Source organism: Urocampus carinirostris, chromosome 8 (assembly GCF_059441175.1).
Source record: "Urocampus carinirostris isolate Australia breed hairy pipefish chromosome 8, RoL_Ucar_1.0, whole genome shotgun sequence".
NCBI lineage: Eukaryota > Metazoa > Chordata > Actinopteri > Syngnathiformes > Syngnathidae > Urocampus > Urocampus carinirostris.
The window spans coordinates 2,799,427-2,813,009 of record NC_142356.1 but is presented as its reverse complement, the minus strand read 5'-3'; the positions used below and the strand labels follow the sequence as shown (position 1 = coordinate 2,813,009).

General features: G+C 41.7%; 1 protein-coding gene across 3 annotated transcripts in view; it reads left to right on the top strand.

Annotated features, from left to right (window-relative positions):
* Positions 1 to 13,583, top strand: part of LOC148360488 (glucagon receptor-like) — a 59,791-nt gene that overhangs the window by 31,065 nt on the left and 15,143 nt on the right. For 2 of the 3 annotated variants that reach the window (XM_088342971.1, XM_088342969.1), the window contains 5 exons: positions 628 to 735; positions 798 to 886; positions 1,021 to 1,127; positions 8,339 to 8,495; positions 12,973 to 13,132. In XM_088342971.1, coding sequence (XP_088199097.1) covers positions 628 to 735; positions 798 to 886; positions 1,021 to 1,127; positions 8,339 to 8,495; positions 12,973 to 13,132 — 621 coding nt within the window. The remainder of the gene's footprint in view (positions 1 to 627; positions 736 to 797; positions 887 to 1,020; positions 1,128 to 8,338; positions 8,496 to 12,972; positions 13,133 to 13,583) is intronic. The other variant, XM_088342970.1, reaches the window with a different exon arrangement.

Below are 13,583 nucleotides of genomic sequence, written 5' to 3'. Positions count from 1 at the left end.
GTCGGAGAGTACCAAAGCTTGCCTAGCCGAGAGAGGTCGCAGGTTTGATTCCCGGCTCCTAAGAGTTAAATGTCGAAGTGTCCTTGACACTGAGCTCCTCATGCCCAAAGCCCTTCAACCCTAAACCTTGAACCCTAACACTCTAACCCAAACCCTCAAACCCTAACTCCTAATCCATATCCCTCTAACCCTAGTCTTAACCCACTACTCTTAACCCTTACCATTTAACCCTTAACCACTAATCCTAAAAATAACCCTAACCCCTAACCTTGACCCCAACTGCTTCAACCCTGCCCCACTAACTGTAACCCTCTAAGGCGCCAGGGGTGGCCAACCCGGTCTTCAAGAGCCACATGTCCTGCACCTTTTGGAGGTTTCTCTTCCCCAACTCAGGTGAAGCAAATTTTAAGCTTGTTAGCAAGCTATATGGGAGCTTGATAATGACCCAGGTGACTGGACTCACCTGTATTGGAGCAGAGGAACTCCCAAAACACGCAGGTTGGCCACCCCTGCAACCCTAATACTCCCGCTTCGCATCCACCCGCTACTCCACTCCACCAGTTTAGCTCACGTCCAACCCTTTAACCCTATCTCTTCGGTCCCAATTCTGTTCTCTTCCCCCGGCAGGACCTGTTTGTAACAGGACCTTCGACCAGTTCGCCTGCTGGCCCGATGGACTGCCGGGCGCCACAGTCAACGTGTCCTGTCCTTGGTTCTTGCCCTGGTTTTCTCGAGGTTCGCTTCTTCGCTGCAAAACATCCCCCGAAATTTTGGTGAAAACCGGACTCTGTGTGCAGTCCAACAGGGTCTGGTCTACAGAACCTGCGGAGAAGACGGACAATGGGCCCGGAAGAACACCAGCGAGTGCGAAGACGACAAAAGTCAGGTGAGACGTGCTGCTGCGCTGGCTCCGCGTATTATAAATAATAAAGGCTGCCGGCGTTACAAAGGGCTACAAATTGATGGGGAGGAACGTACGTCCTTGAGAAATATGCAGAAGGCTTTTGTTTCTTTCGGCAGCAGTGGTACGGCCGTGTCCTGGCACGTTTCCGCATCATGTATACGGTGGGGTACTCGCTGTCTCTTGGGGCTCTTCTACTCGCCTTGGCCATCCTCATCAGCTTCAGGTAAATCACCCTTATACAGTCTTCATTTTACCTCTGATGGGTCCCGGGGACCCGCATGCTCAAAAATCGATGGGTCCCGATCGATGTTCCCTGTCATTTTCCTTACGGGTCTGAGCGTTCGCACAAAGTCGGTGAGCAACGCTTGAAACAACAGTGAGCAACGGCAATCCCAAGTGTGGTAACTGAGTCATTATCCAACATATCCAAAACTTGACATTTTGCTGAGTTTCCGGCAATGCAAAATGATTTTTCTCTTTTGAATTATTGCAAAGGTAAGCAGCACGGTGGGGCAGTGGTTAGTGCTTGTGCGGCACAGTTCATGTCATGGGAACCTCCTGCGTGGGTTCAAATCCAGCTCCAGACTTCCTGTGCGGAGTTTGTATGTTCTCCCCGTGCTTGCGTGGGTTTCCTCCGGGCACTCCGCTTTCTTCCCACATTCCAAAAACATCAGGTGAATTGGCCGGTCCAAATTGTCCCTAGATGTGAATGAGCGAGTGAGTTGTCTGTCCCTGTGTGCCCTGCGATTGGCTGGCAACCAGTTCAGGGTGTCCCCTGCCCACTGCCCCCCCCGCGACCCTAATGAGGATAAGCGGTACAGCTGATGAGATGAGATTATTGCAAACGTCCTTTGTTCTTACAACTCTTTCACAAGATATCCATTTCTTTTTATTTCATGATATATCTCCTCTCATCTTATCAGCTGCACCACTTATCCTCAGTAGGGTCGCGGGGGTGCTGGAGCCCATCCCAGCAATCATCGGGCAGTGGGCAGGGGACACCCTAAACTGGTTGCCAGCCAATCGCAGGGCACACAGGGACAGACAACTCACTCGCTCATTCACATCTAGGGACAATTTGGACCGGCCAATTCACCTGATGTTTTTGGAATGTGGGAGGAAAGCGGAGTGCCCGGAGGAAACCCACGCAAGCACGGGGAGAACATACAAACTCCGCACAGGAAGTCTGGAGCTGGATTTGAACCCACGCAGGAGGTTCCCATGACATGAACTTTTTCTTCTTTTTTCCAAATTCCTTTAAAAAAAATCTCATTGTGTTTATTTTTTCCGAGCTGTTACTGTTTTCTTTTCGTTCTCTATTTACGTTTTTCCCTACATTTCTTTCTTTTCTTTTTTCTGGCTTTTTTTCAAAATTTTTCCTTCTTTTTTTCTTCTTCCTTTATTTTCTTTTTTCCCAGCTTTTGACTACTTTTTCATTTTGGTATTTTTTTCTTTTTTGTTCTATTCCCCCCTTCTTTTAAGTCATGTTGTGCATAGTTTTACATAATATTTGGTCATGTTGGGATTAAAGAAGCAAAAACAACCCGAAGAGCCGTTTAGGACCCAAAAGAGACGGTTCCTTTTCGTGAGCCGAGCCGAAGAAGCCGGTTCACGACAAACTCTACTAACTTTACTCAACTTTGTTCTCCTTCGACTCGACTTCAAAATACCGCACTTAGGACACAGCGTCGGGGGAACCCGTGTATTTTGACCTTCATGCACTGTAACTTTGACTTAAGTCGCTTCTTAATGAGTCATTTTGAGCCCTGATTTTTGTGAGCCGGCTAGATTTTCTTGTGCGCTGAGAATGTGCACGCGCGCAGTTTAGAGGGAACACTGGTCCCAACAGAGATCTATGGGTCCCCCAAAATTTAGTGTACTCCATGCCCTTACAAACTGTCGTATTTTGCCTTATAAAATACAAAAAAAATCATTTTTTTTTCAAACATGTTTATGTAGTTTAACATGTTATATTCTACATGTGTTTCCTTATATCAAATATATTGTTAATGAACATTTTTGTGAGTTGCTCGACATGAATGAGGTTTATTATAAAAAAAAGTTCAAAAATGAAGTCGCTTGGACGTTCACTGTAGAACACAGGTGTCAAACAGACGGCCCGCGGGCCAGATCAGGCCCGCTAAGGGATTGAATCCGGCCCGCGAGACAACACTCAAAGAAGCGCAAGAGAAAAACGAGCTGCAGGTTGAAATATGTCAACTTGATGTTGCCAAAGCCAGGTGCCTCGAACAAAGACACTGGACTTGTATTTATTTTTCTCTCTCTCTCTCTCTCTCTCTCTCTCTCTCTCTCTCTCTCTCTCTCTCTCTCTCTCTCTCTCTCTCTCTCTCTCTCTCTCTCTCTCTCTCTCTCTCTCTCTCTCTCTCTCTCTCTCTCTCTCTCTGCCTCTCTCTCTCTTTTCCACCCCTTTTCTCACACTCTGTCTCTTTTTCACTCTCTATGTCTTTTCCTTTGTTGTTCTTAGTCTCTTTCTCTCTGTGTCTTTTAACCTCTTTTGCTCTGACTTCCTTTTTTCCTTTTCTCTCTTTTCCCTTTCTCTCTTCATACCCTTTGCGCTTTCTTTTCACTTTTCTCTCCTTCTGTCTGTCTATTTTTCTTTGGATTTCTTTATATTCCTGGTTACGCTATGATGAGGATGATAATGGATTGGACATTGTGCGGTCCCTTCTCAAGGTTTCTTCATTTTCCTCATGTTGAGGTTTTCGGGTTTTTCCTTGCCCTCATGTTGGTTCCAGATCAGGGGATGGTGTAATAATAGTTTGAAATAATAGTCTGTGCAATAACCTGTGAAGCCCTTTGAGACTCTTTGTGATTAATGCAAGTGAGCCGTTTGAGAGCCGGCTCTCTTGAATGAGTTGAGCCGAAAAAGCCGCTTCTCTAAAAAGAGACGGACTTTCCACTACACAACTCGAGATGGGCGTGTAGACGAAAACTCAAACCGCGAGACCAAAACAACAATGGCTGATCTGCCTCGCGAAAAATTTGGAGTGCGGTAAATCTTTGTTAAAAAATGACAATGACAATTTCGGGTCAAAAAAGTTGCGTCCCGGGGACGCACGTTGATTTGAGACTATCCGTCCCCAGCAAAAATAATGCGTCTAGGACGCAGGGACGCGGGCAAACCAGAACACTGCTTATAAATATACAGTAGACCCCCAATACACACTTTTGAGGAAATAGTTTAACCCTACTTTAGAGTGTTAACCGACTTGATCTGGTCGGGTGTAGTTACGGGGTGGATGCAAAAGGGGGAAGGTATGGCAGTTTTTGCCCGTGTTTTTTTGCCCTTGTTTTGCCATGCCCTGTGAATCTCCGTTTTTGCCTGTGTTTTGCTACTGTTTTGTTCTCGCCCCGACCCGTTTGATTTTGACCACTTCCTCGTTCCGATCAATCCACTTCCGCGACCAACGATCCCCGGATCGAGTGCGCGCGCATTCCTCTTCTCCCCAATAAACGGTGAGTAACGTTACGCGATTGGGTTCTGCTTCCTGTCTCCTGTTCTGGTTCCTGTCTCCTGTTCTGGTTCGTGACACCCGGGATACGAGGTGGAGATGGCAAATTGAAATTGACGTATAGCGGGGGATAGAAAACTATGGTGACTAGCTAATACCTTCCAGACTGTCTGTATCCTACACAATAATAATACAATTATAACAAAGAATATAAAAAGTTCTCCTTCTGTGTAATATACTGTATATGCATAGGACTACATCTCTGTAGATGTAAAAGAAAAATGAAATTGTATTTACCTTTGGTGAAAACCGACTTGGTTGGGTCTAGTTACGGGGTGGATGCAAAAGGGAGAAGCCTTCCACTTGTGTGGATTCTCTTGCGCCCTTCGAATATTTACTTCCTTTAATTGCCTCCTTGTTTTTATAAATGGTACAGGGAGTGCAGTTTGCTGTGTTTTATGGAAATGTGGCTCACATCTAGCATCCCGGACGCTAACGTGGAGTTACCCGGAGCTACCAGGCTTCAGCGCTGTTAGACAGAGACACAAAAGCCTGCGGGAACACGAGGCGGTGTAACCCTGGGCACAAAGATTTCCATCTGCTGCAGGGACGTCGAAATTTGGCCTAGCGTGTGACGTCATCCACTCCGTTGTTGCTAAACTACAACACAGCACCCTGAGGCCATCCTGTTAATCTGTTAATAAACAACAAAGTAGACTGCTGGAAGTGTGAATTTCCCTACCGGTATGAATAAAGTACCTATCTATCAATCTATCTATCTATCTAGAAACCTATGGTGATTAGCTAATATATTCCAAAGCTCCTGTATCCTACACGAAAATATTACAATTATAACACAGAATATAGAAAGCTCTCCTTCTGTGTAATATACTGTATAAGTGTTGTGGGAGAGCTCTTGTAAAATTTGGCTAACGCTAAGAAAAATACACCAGGCATTTGACTTTTTACAACTGGAGTTGGAGAGGGGGAGGGGCCAGGAGAGGAGGAATTTACCCGCTTTCGTCTCCTGGACGCGCTCCTTGACTCTGGGGGCCCTTCCCCCACCAAACTGTTTTATTTCAGTAGAACAAAGACAAAGAAGTAAGAAACGCCCCTTCGGGCGGTACCAATATTTGAAAAGGGATACCATCTGGTTCGAAATACACACTTTTGAGGAAATAGTTCAAGCCTACTTTAGAGTGTTAACCGACTTGATCTGGTTGGGTGTAGTTACGGGGTGGATGCAAAAGGGGAAAGGTATGGCAGATTCTAATTTGTGGATTCTCCTGCCCTTCAAATGTTTACTTCCTTTAATCGCCTCCTTATTTTTTATAAATAGTCCTGATCGTCGATTGATTACGGCTATGTAATTTGTGAGGGGAACTATGCTTCTTATTTCTCGGGTACACAGTTGTGTTTTTTTTTTTTTTTTTTGCTTCTCCCTTTAACATCAGTGTAAGGATCCGTCGCGAATACATACAATACAAAAAATACGGTATTGTACCTCGCCAAGTCTTTCCAAAACAATCGGAATATGGAAGTTAGAGAAGGAAAAAATCCATTGTGGGAGGTAGTTCCGCCCATAGTTACTATTACTATACTATTCTGGGGACACAAAATGACTTGTTGATGTTGCATAGTGGGAAATGCTGCAAAAAGAGAGGCTGGGAAACAAACATCCTATTTCACACTGTAAGAGGAACACATCTCAAGGCGGGAACGTATCCCGGGATTCTACTGTGAATAGATCACCTTGTTTTTTTCCTCTCTTTCCTGTACAATTCAGAAAAAAACGGAGAAAAAAATGGCTGAGAGAAGAAAAGCTGAAACTCTTTGTGTCCCTGAACCCAACACTGTATTGTCAGAATGATAATAAGAAAGACATTTTGAAAAACATCTCACGTTAGATATGCTTTTATGCGAGTTATGCACGACAGCATGTAGCAGCCTGGAAACAGGTACAACAGATTTGGCAGCCAGCCGGCATATAAATCCGCTAGACATCATATATATATATACCGGTACAGGGAAAATCCAACTTGTGACGAGCTCAAAGTTATCAGATGCTCATTTTTTATAGAAGATGCTCATTTTCATCATAATCAATATTTGCACTACAGCATGTAGCAGCCCGGAAACTGGTACAACAAATTTGGCAGCCAGCCGGTATACAAATCCACCATGCACTCAGTATCTTGACATCATATATATATACAGGGAAAATCCGTTATATGACCTGTTCAAGGCCAGCAGATGCTCATTTTTTATAGAAGATGCTCATTTTCATCATAATCGTTATTGGCACGACAGCATGTAGCAGCCTGGAAACTGGTACAACAAATTTGGCAGCCAGCCGGCATATAAATCCGCTAGACATCATATATATATATATACCGGTACAGGGAAAATCCAACTTGTGACGAGCTCAAAGCTAGCAGATGCTCATTTTTTATAGAAGATGCTCATTTTCATCATAATCAATATTTGCACTACAGCATGTAGCAGCCCGGAAACTGGTACAACAAATTTGGCAGCCAGCCGGTATACAAATCCACCATGCACTCAGTATCTTGACATCATATATATACAGGGAAAATCCGTTATATGACCTGCTTAAAGATAGCAGATGCTCATTTTTTATAGAAGATGCTCATTTTCATCATAATCGTTATTGGCACGACAGCATGTAGCAGCCCGGAAACTGGTACAAAAAATTTGGCAGCCAGCCGGTATACAAATCCACCAGTGCACTCAGTATCTTGACATCATATATATTCAGGGAAAATCCGTTATATGACTTGTTCAAGGCCAGCAGATGCTCATTTTTTATAGAAGATGCTCATTTTCATCATAATCATTATTAGCACTACAGCATGTAGCAGCCCGGAAACTGGTACAAAGAATTTGGCAGCCAGCCGGTATAAAAATCCACCAGTGCACTCAGTATATAGACTGTCAGGAGGGGGAATGGGGGTAGGAGAGTGATTTTATGCGCATGCCCAAGGTTTTCTTTTATTCTAGGCTGAAAACGGTGAAAGTAAGAGAAGGACCATTTCAAATACAGTCCTAATTCCAAACCAAATCCCCAAAAAGATGAAAAGGAGTTTTTGGGAATATTTTCCTTTTTTTCCCCCCCAGTTTTTCTCTTTTTCTATTAATTTTCATTTTATTGTGTAATCATCTGAATTGTTTTTGCCCCCCTAGTTTTTTCTTGTTTTCAGAAGATTAGTTTTCTCTTTGTCAGGACCAGAACGGAGACAGGACCCACTTGCGTAGCGTTTACCACAAGTTTTATTGAAGGAAAGAGGAAGGGGTGCGCCCACGATCCGGTGTTCGCTGGACGCAGGAAGCAAATCGCTCTGGTACTCGGTTTGTGCTCCGAACCCGGAAGTAGATCTTCCGCGGCAAGCGATGGAAAAAGCAGGTCGGTAGACCGGACAGGAGAGCAAAAACGTGGTCGGGGTCGGAAGTGAGTCGTAAGCCAGAAAAGGAGAATAGACGTAGTCGGGGACAAAAGAGGTCGGAAGCCGGGACGAAAGAGCATACGTGGTCAGGATGAAAAAACGGGTCGGAGACGGGGGCAGATGGGAGCAAAAAAAACGGGACAAGTGGGAGTCGGGGTCGAAAAAGGCTCGCAGACGGACTGACAAAAGGGGACAAACAGGACTGGGCGGGCACAGCTGAGTTACATCAGTAATCATGTCATAGACGTCATATATATATCCGTTATATGACCCGCTCAAGGCCAGTAGATGCTCACTTTTTACAGAAGATGCTCATTTTTTTAAATTCAATGTGCGGCAGTTACAGCGCGTAGCAGCCCGGCAACACATTTGCCAATTTTGGCAACCAGCCGACACAGAAACATACCACTTCACCCAGTAACTGGATTCCGTCTCATCAGAACACGGCGTTCGAAACCAGTCCTTCAAAAAGAAACTATTTTTGACTTGTATGCCAGGAAGCTGCACTGCATGAGGAACAGCATCCACATGAACCTGTTCGCCTCCTTTATCCTGAGAGCCGCCTCCATCTTGGTCAAGGACGCCCTTCTCGCCCTAACGTTGGACCCCAGGACCGGAGCCGAAGCCCGGGACCAAACCTGGATCAACATACCGGTAACAATGGCTATAGCTCACCGATAACGTGCTCCGATAGTCCGATAATACGGTTCTCCGCAAACAAAGTCGGGTTCCATTCCCGACAGTTCAGTGAAATCAACCGTGCAAAATATTTACATACGATAATGCCGACCGATAATTAAAAAAAATCCGCCTAAAAGCATATCTGCTTTGTTTGACCTTCCTTGTTTCTTGTCTGTTTGGCCCCGTATTTCCTTAAAAAGAAAAACAAACCTGCAATGGATGGATAGATAGATAGATAGATCGATCGATAGATCGATAGATAGATAGATAGATGTCTAGATAGATTGATAGATGTCTAGATGGATAGATATATGTCTAGATAGATGTATCGATATCTAGATGTATAGATGTAACGATTTATAGATGTCTAGAAAGATAGATGTCTGGATAGATGTCTAGATAGTTGTCTAGATAGATGTCTAGATAGATGTCTAGATAGATAGATAGATGTCTAGATATATGTCTCGATAGATAGATGTCTAGATAGATGTCTAGATAGATGCATAGATGTCTAGATAGATAGATGTCTAGATAGATAGATATATGTCTAGATAGATGTATAGATGTCTAGATAGATGTATCGCTAGATAGATAGATAGATGTATCGATTTATAGATGTCTAGATAGATGTCTAGATGGATGTCTAAATAGATAGATAGATGTCTAGATAGATGGATAGATAGATGTGTAGATATATGTCTAGATGTCTAGGTGGATGTCTAGATAGATAGATGTCTAGATGTATGTCTCGATAGATAGATAGATGTCTAGATAGATGTCTAGATAGATGGATAGATGTCTAGATAGATAGATGTCTAGATAGATAGATGTCTAGATAGATAGATATAGGTCTAGATAGATGTATAGATGTCTAGATAGATGTATCGATATCTAGATGTATAGATGTAACGATTTATAGATGTCTAGATGTCTAGATAGATAGATGTCTGGATAGATGTCTAGATAGATGTCTAGATAGATGTCTAGATAGATAGATAGATGTCTAGATAGATGGATGGATACATGTGTAGATATACGTCTAGATGTCTCGGTGGATGTCTAGATAGATAGATGTCTAGATATATGTCTCGATAGATAGATAGATGTCTAGATAGATGTCTAGATAGATAGATAGATGTCTAGATGGATAGATATATGTCTAGATAGATGTATCGATATCTAGATGTATAGATGTAACGATTTATAGATGTCTAGAAAGATAGATGTCTGGATAGATGTCTAGATAGTTGTCTAGATAGATGTCTAGATAGATGTCTAGATAGATAGATAGATGTCTAGATATATGTCTCGATAGATAGATGTCTAGATAGATGTCTAGATAGATGCATAGATGTCTAGATAGATAGATGTCTAGATAGATAGATATATGTCTAGATAGATGTATAGATGTCTAGATAGATGTATCGCTAGATAGATAGATAGATGTATCGATTTATAGATGTCTAGATAGATGTCTAGATGGATGTCTAAATAGATAGATAGATGTCTAGATAGATGGATAGATAGATGTGTAGATATATGTCTAGATGTCTAGGTGGATGTCTAGATAGATAGATGTCTAGATGTATGTCTCGATAGATAGATAGATGTCTAGATAGATGTCTAGATAGATGGATAGATGTCTAGATAGATAGATGTCTAGATAGATAGATGTCTAGATAGATAGATATAGGTCTAGATAGATGTATAGATGTCTAGATAGATGTATCGATATCTAGATGTATAGATGTAACGATTTATAGATGTCTAGATGTCTAGATAGATAGATGTCTGGATAGATGTCTAGATAGATGTCTAGATAGATGTCTAGATAGATAGATAGATGTCTAGATAGATGGATGGATACATGTGTAGATATACGTCTAGATGTCTCGGTGGATGTCTAGATAGATAGATGTCTAGATATATGTCTCGATAGATAGATAGATGTCTAGATAGATGTCTAGATAGATGGATAGATAGATAGATGTCTAGATAGATAGATGTCTAGATAGATAGATATATGTCTAGATAGATGTATAGATGTCTAGATAGATGTATCGATATCTAGATGTATAGATGTAACGATTTATAGATGTCTAGATGTCTACATAGATAGATGTCTGGATAGATGTCTAGATAGATGTCTAGATAGATGTCTAGATAGATGTCTAGATAGATGGATGGATACATGTGTAGATATACGTCTAGATGTCTCGGTGGATGTCTAGATAGATAGATGTCTAGATATATGTCTCGATAGATAGATAGATGTCTAGATAGATGTCTAGATAGATGGATAGATGTCTAGATAGATAGATATCTAGATAGATAGATGTCTAGATAGATAGATATATGTCTAGATAGATGTATAGATGTCTAGATAGATGTATCGATATCTAGATGTATAGATGTAACGATTTATAGATGTCTAGATGTCTAGATAGATAGATGTCTGGATAGATGTCTAGATAGATGTCTAGATAGATGTCTAGATAGATAGATAGATGTCTAGATAGATGGATGGATAGATGTGTAGATATACGTCTAGATGTCTCGGTGGATGTCTAGATAGCTAGATGTCTAGATAGATGTCTAGATATATGTCTCGATAGATAGATAGATGTCAAGATAGATGTCTAGATAGTTGTCTAGATAGATAGATAGATAGATAGATGGATAGATAGATACTTTATTCATCCAGGTAGGGAAATTGACACTTCCAGCAGTATCCTTGTGTTGAAAAAAAATAATAATCAAATAAAAGAAATGGAATACAGAAATACCCTATATGATTCCCAATCTGGTCGCTAGCCTTTAACCTTTTGATTGACAGCAATCTCGACCAATTGCAAGCTCAATTTCACGATGCTTAGTCTACCATAGCCTATGAAAGCCTGTATTGAGGAAATGGACACGGCCCATTAAAAGTATTCAAATCAGAGCAGAAAATAACACGTGTATTTCATATTCGGTATCCAATTTTGCACCTGTACACAATCAGCGATTGACTCCATGAAAGAGAAGTCAAACATTTACAACTCTTTCACGATGTCTAAATGTTGGCCAAAGTCAAATACCCTGTTGCGGAGTTTTTAGAGCTGCAAACTGTTCGTCACAAGAACAGCATTCAATTGACTTTACAACGGCAACGATTTCAAGCATGTTCAAGGATTTGAGGCACCCGTACGATACCCTGGAGGCAATTCATTTTTTGAGGTTGAGAGAAGTCAATTTGAGGTATTATTGGTATCGGTATGTCTTACTAAAGATTAGACCTATTTTTATCGCCAACTTCTCAGCTTCTGTCGAGAGGGACCCTATCTTTTCATCCGGCATAATGGAATACTCACTGGGGTTGCCATGGTGATGAAAATTCTAAATCGACCTCATGGCCGGATTATTTTTAATGAACGTATTGTGTCGTGTTGTAAGTCCGTCCATAGAAATGAGAGTGAAGAAAATGAGGCTCGATTCAGCCTTTTCAACTCCACTCATTATGTAGATGACGTAGGAAAAGGCGATTTTATCTCATCGTATTTTATATACGCACTGTACATCGTTGAACAATGCTGTTTTGGCAGAACTCTTTCCCACAATGCCTTTTCCTTACAAGCATTGACGTGGTGCCGTGGCGCTCTGGTGATGATGCAATACAATATCATAAACGGTTTAACGTCTGACTTTAGTATGCGGGCCAAAAAAAAACATTAGTTGTTATAGCAACCATAATAATAATCATTATAATAAGTTCAAATCCACTGTGCAATCACTAGACTACTCAATATGTAGATGACGAAGGAAAAGGCATACGATTTGATCTCATCATATTATATTTACGCACTGTAAAACATTGTACAATGCTGTTTTGGCAGAACACTTTCCCACAATGCCTTTTTCTCGAACGCACTGACGTGTTAACCAGTCTAACGTCTGACTTTATTATGCAGGCCGAAAATAACATGAGTCTTTATATCAAGAATAATAATCATTATAATAAGCTCAAATCCACTGTGCAATCACTAGACTACTCAATATGTAGATGACGTAGGAAAAGGCATATGATTTGATCTCATCATATTATATTTACGCACGGTACAACGTTGTACAATGCTGTTTTGGCAGAACTCTTTCCCACTATGCCTTTTCCTTACAAGCATTGACGTGGTGCCGTGGCGCTCTGGTGATGATGCAATACACGATCATAAACGGTTTAACGTCTGACTTTAGTATGTGGGCCAAAAAAAAACATTAGTCGTTATAGCAACCGAAATAATATTAATAATTATAATGAGCTCAAATCCACTGTGTAATCACTAGACTACTCAATATGTAGATGACATAGGAAAAGGCATACAATTTGATCTTATCACGCTTTATTTTCCCACGGAACAGCATTGTACAATGTTGTGTTTGCTGAACTCTTTCCCACGATGCCTTTTCATGACAGGCATTAACGTGGTGCCGTGGCGCTCTGGTGATGATGCAATACACGGTGATGGCCAACAACTATTGGCTGTTGGTAGAGGGCATCTACTTGCACAGTCTGCTGGTGGTCACGGTTTTCAGCGAGAAGAAGTACTTCTACATCTACATGGCCATCGGTTGGGGTAAAACCTCCATTTCAAGCTCTGACTATTTCATTCAAACAAAGCTTTGCGATTTCTGCCAAGTCCTCAAGATGTCAAAGTTAAGAAATTCAAAGAAGCACAGGTTAACGGTGCGAGTTACTATGACTCCCTTCTAGAAGAAAGATCGGGCTTAAAACAATCCAACCTGAACCGACCCAGTACGAAAACCTGACCCGGACCCGCTGGACCATTTCACTTTTGCATGACGGAGTCTGAAATTGTTTTTATTTTTATCTGTGAGGACTTGGGAGGAAAAAGTTGTGACACTTTCCTTCATGAAAATGTCCTGGCATGAAATTTCCGAGTATCATTTCATCCCCTTGTAATCTCTCTGAATCTTTCTCTATTTGTCTCTTTCTTTCTATCTTTCTCTCTCTCTTTCTAACGCACTCTTTATCTCTCTCTCTCGTTCTCTTTTTGTCTCTCTCTC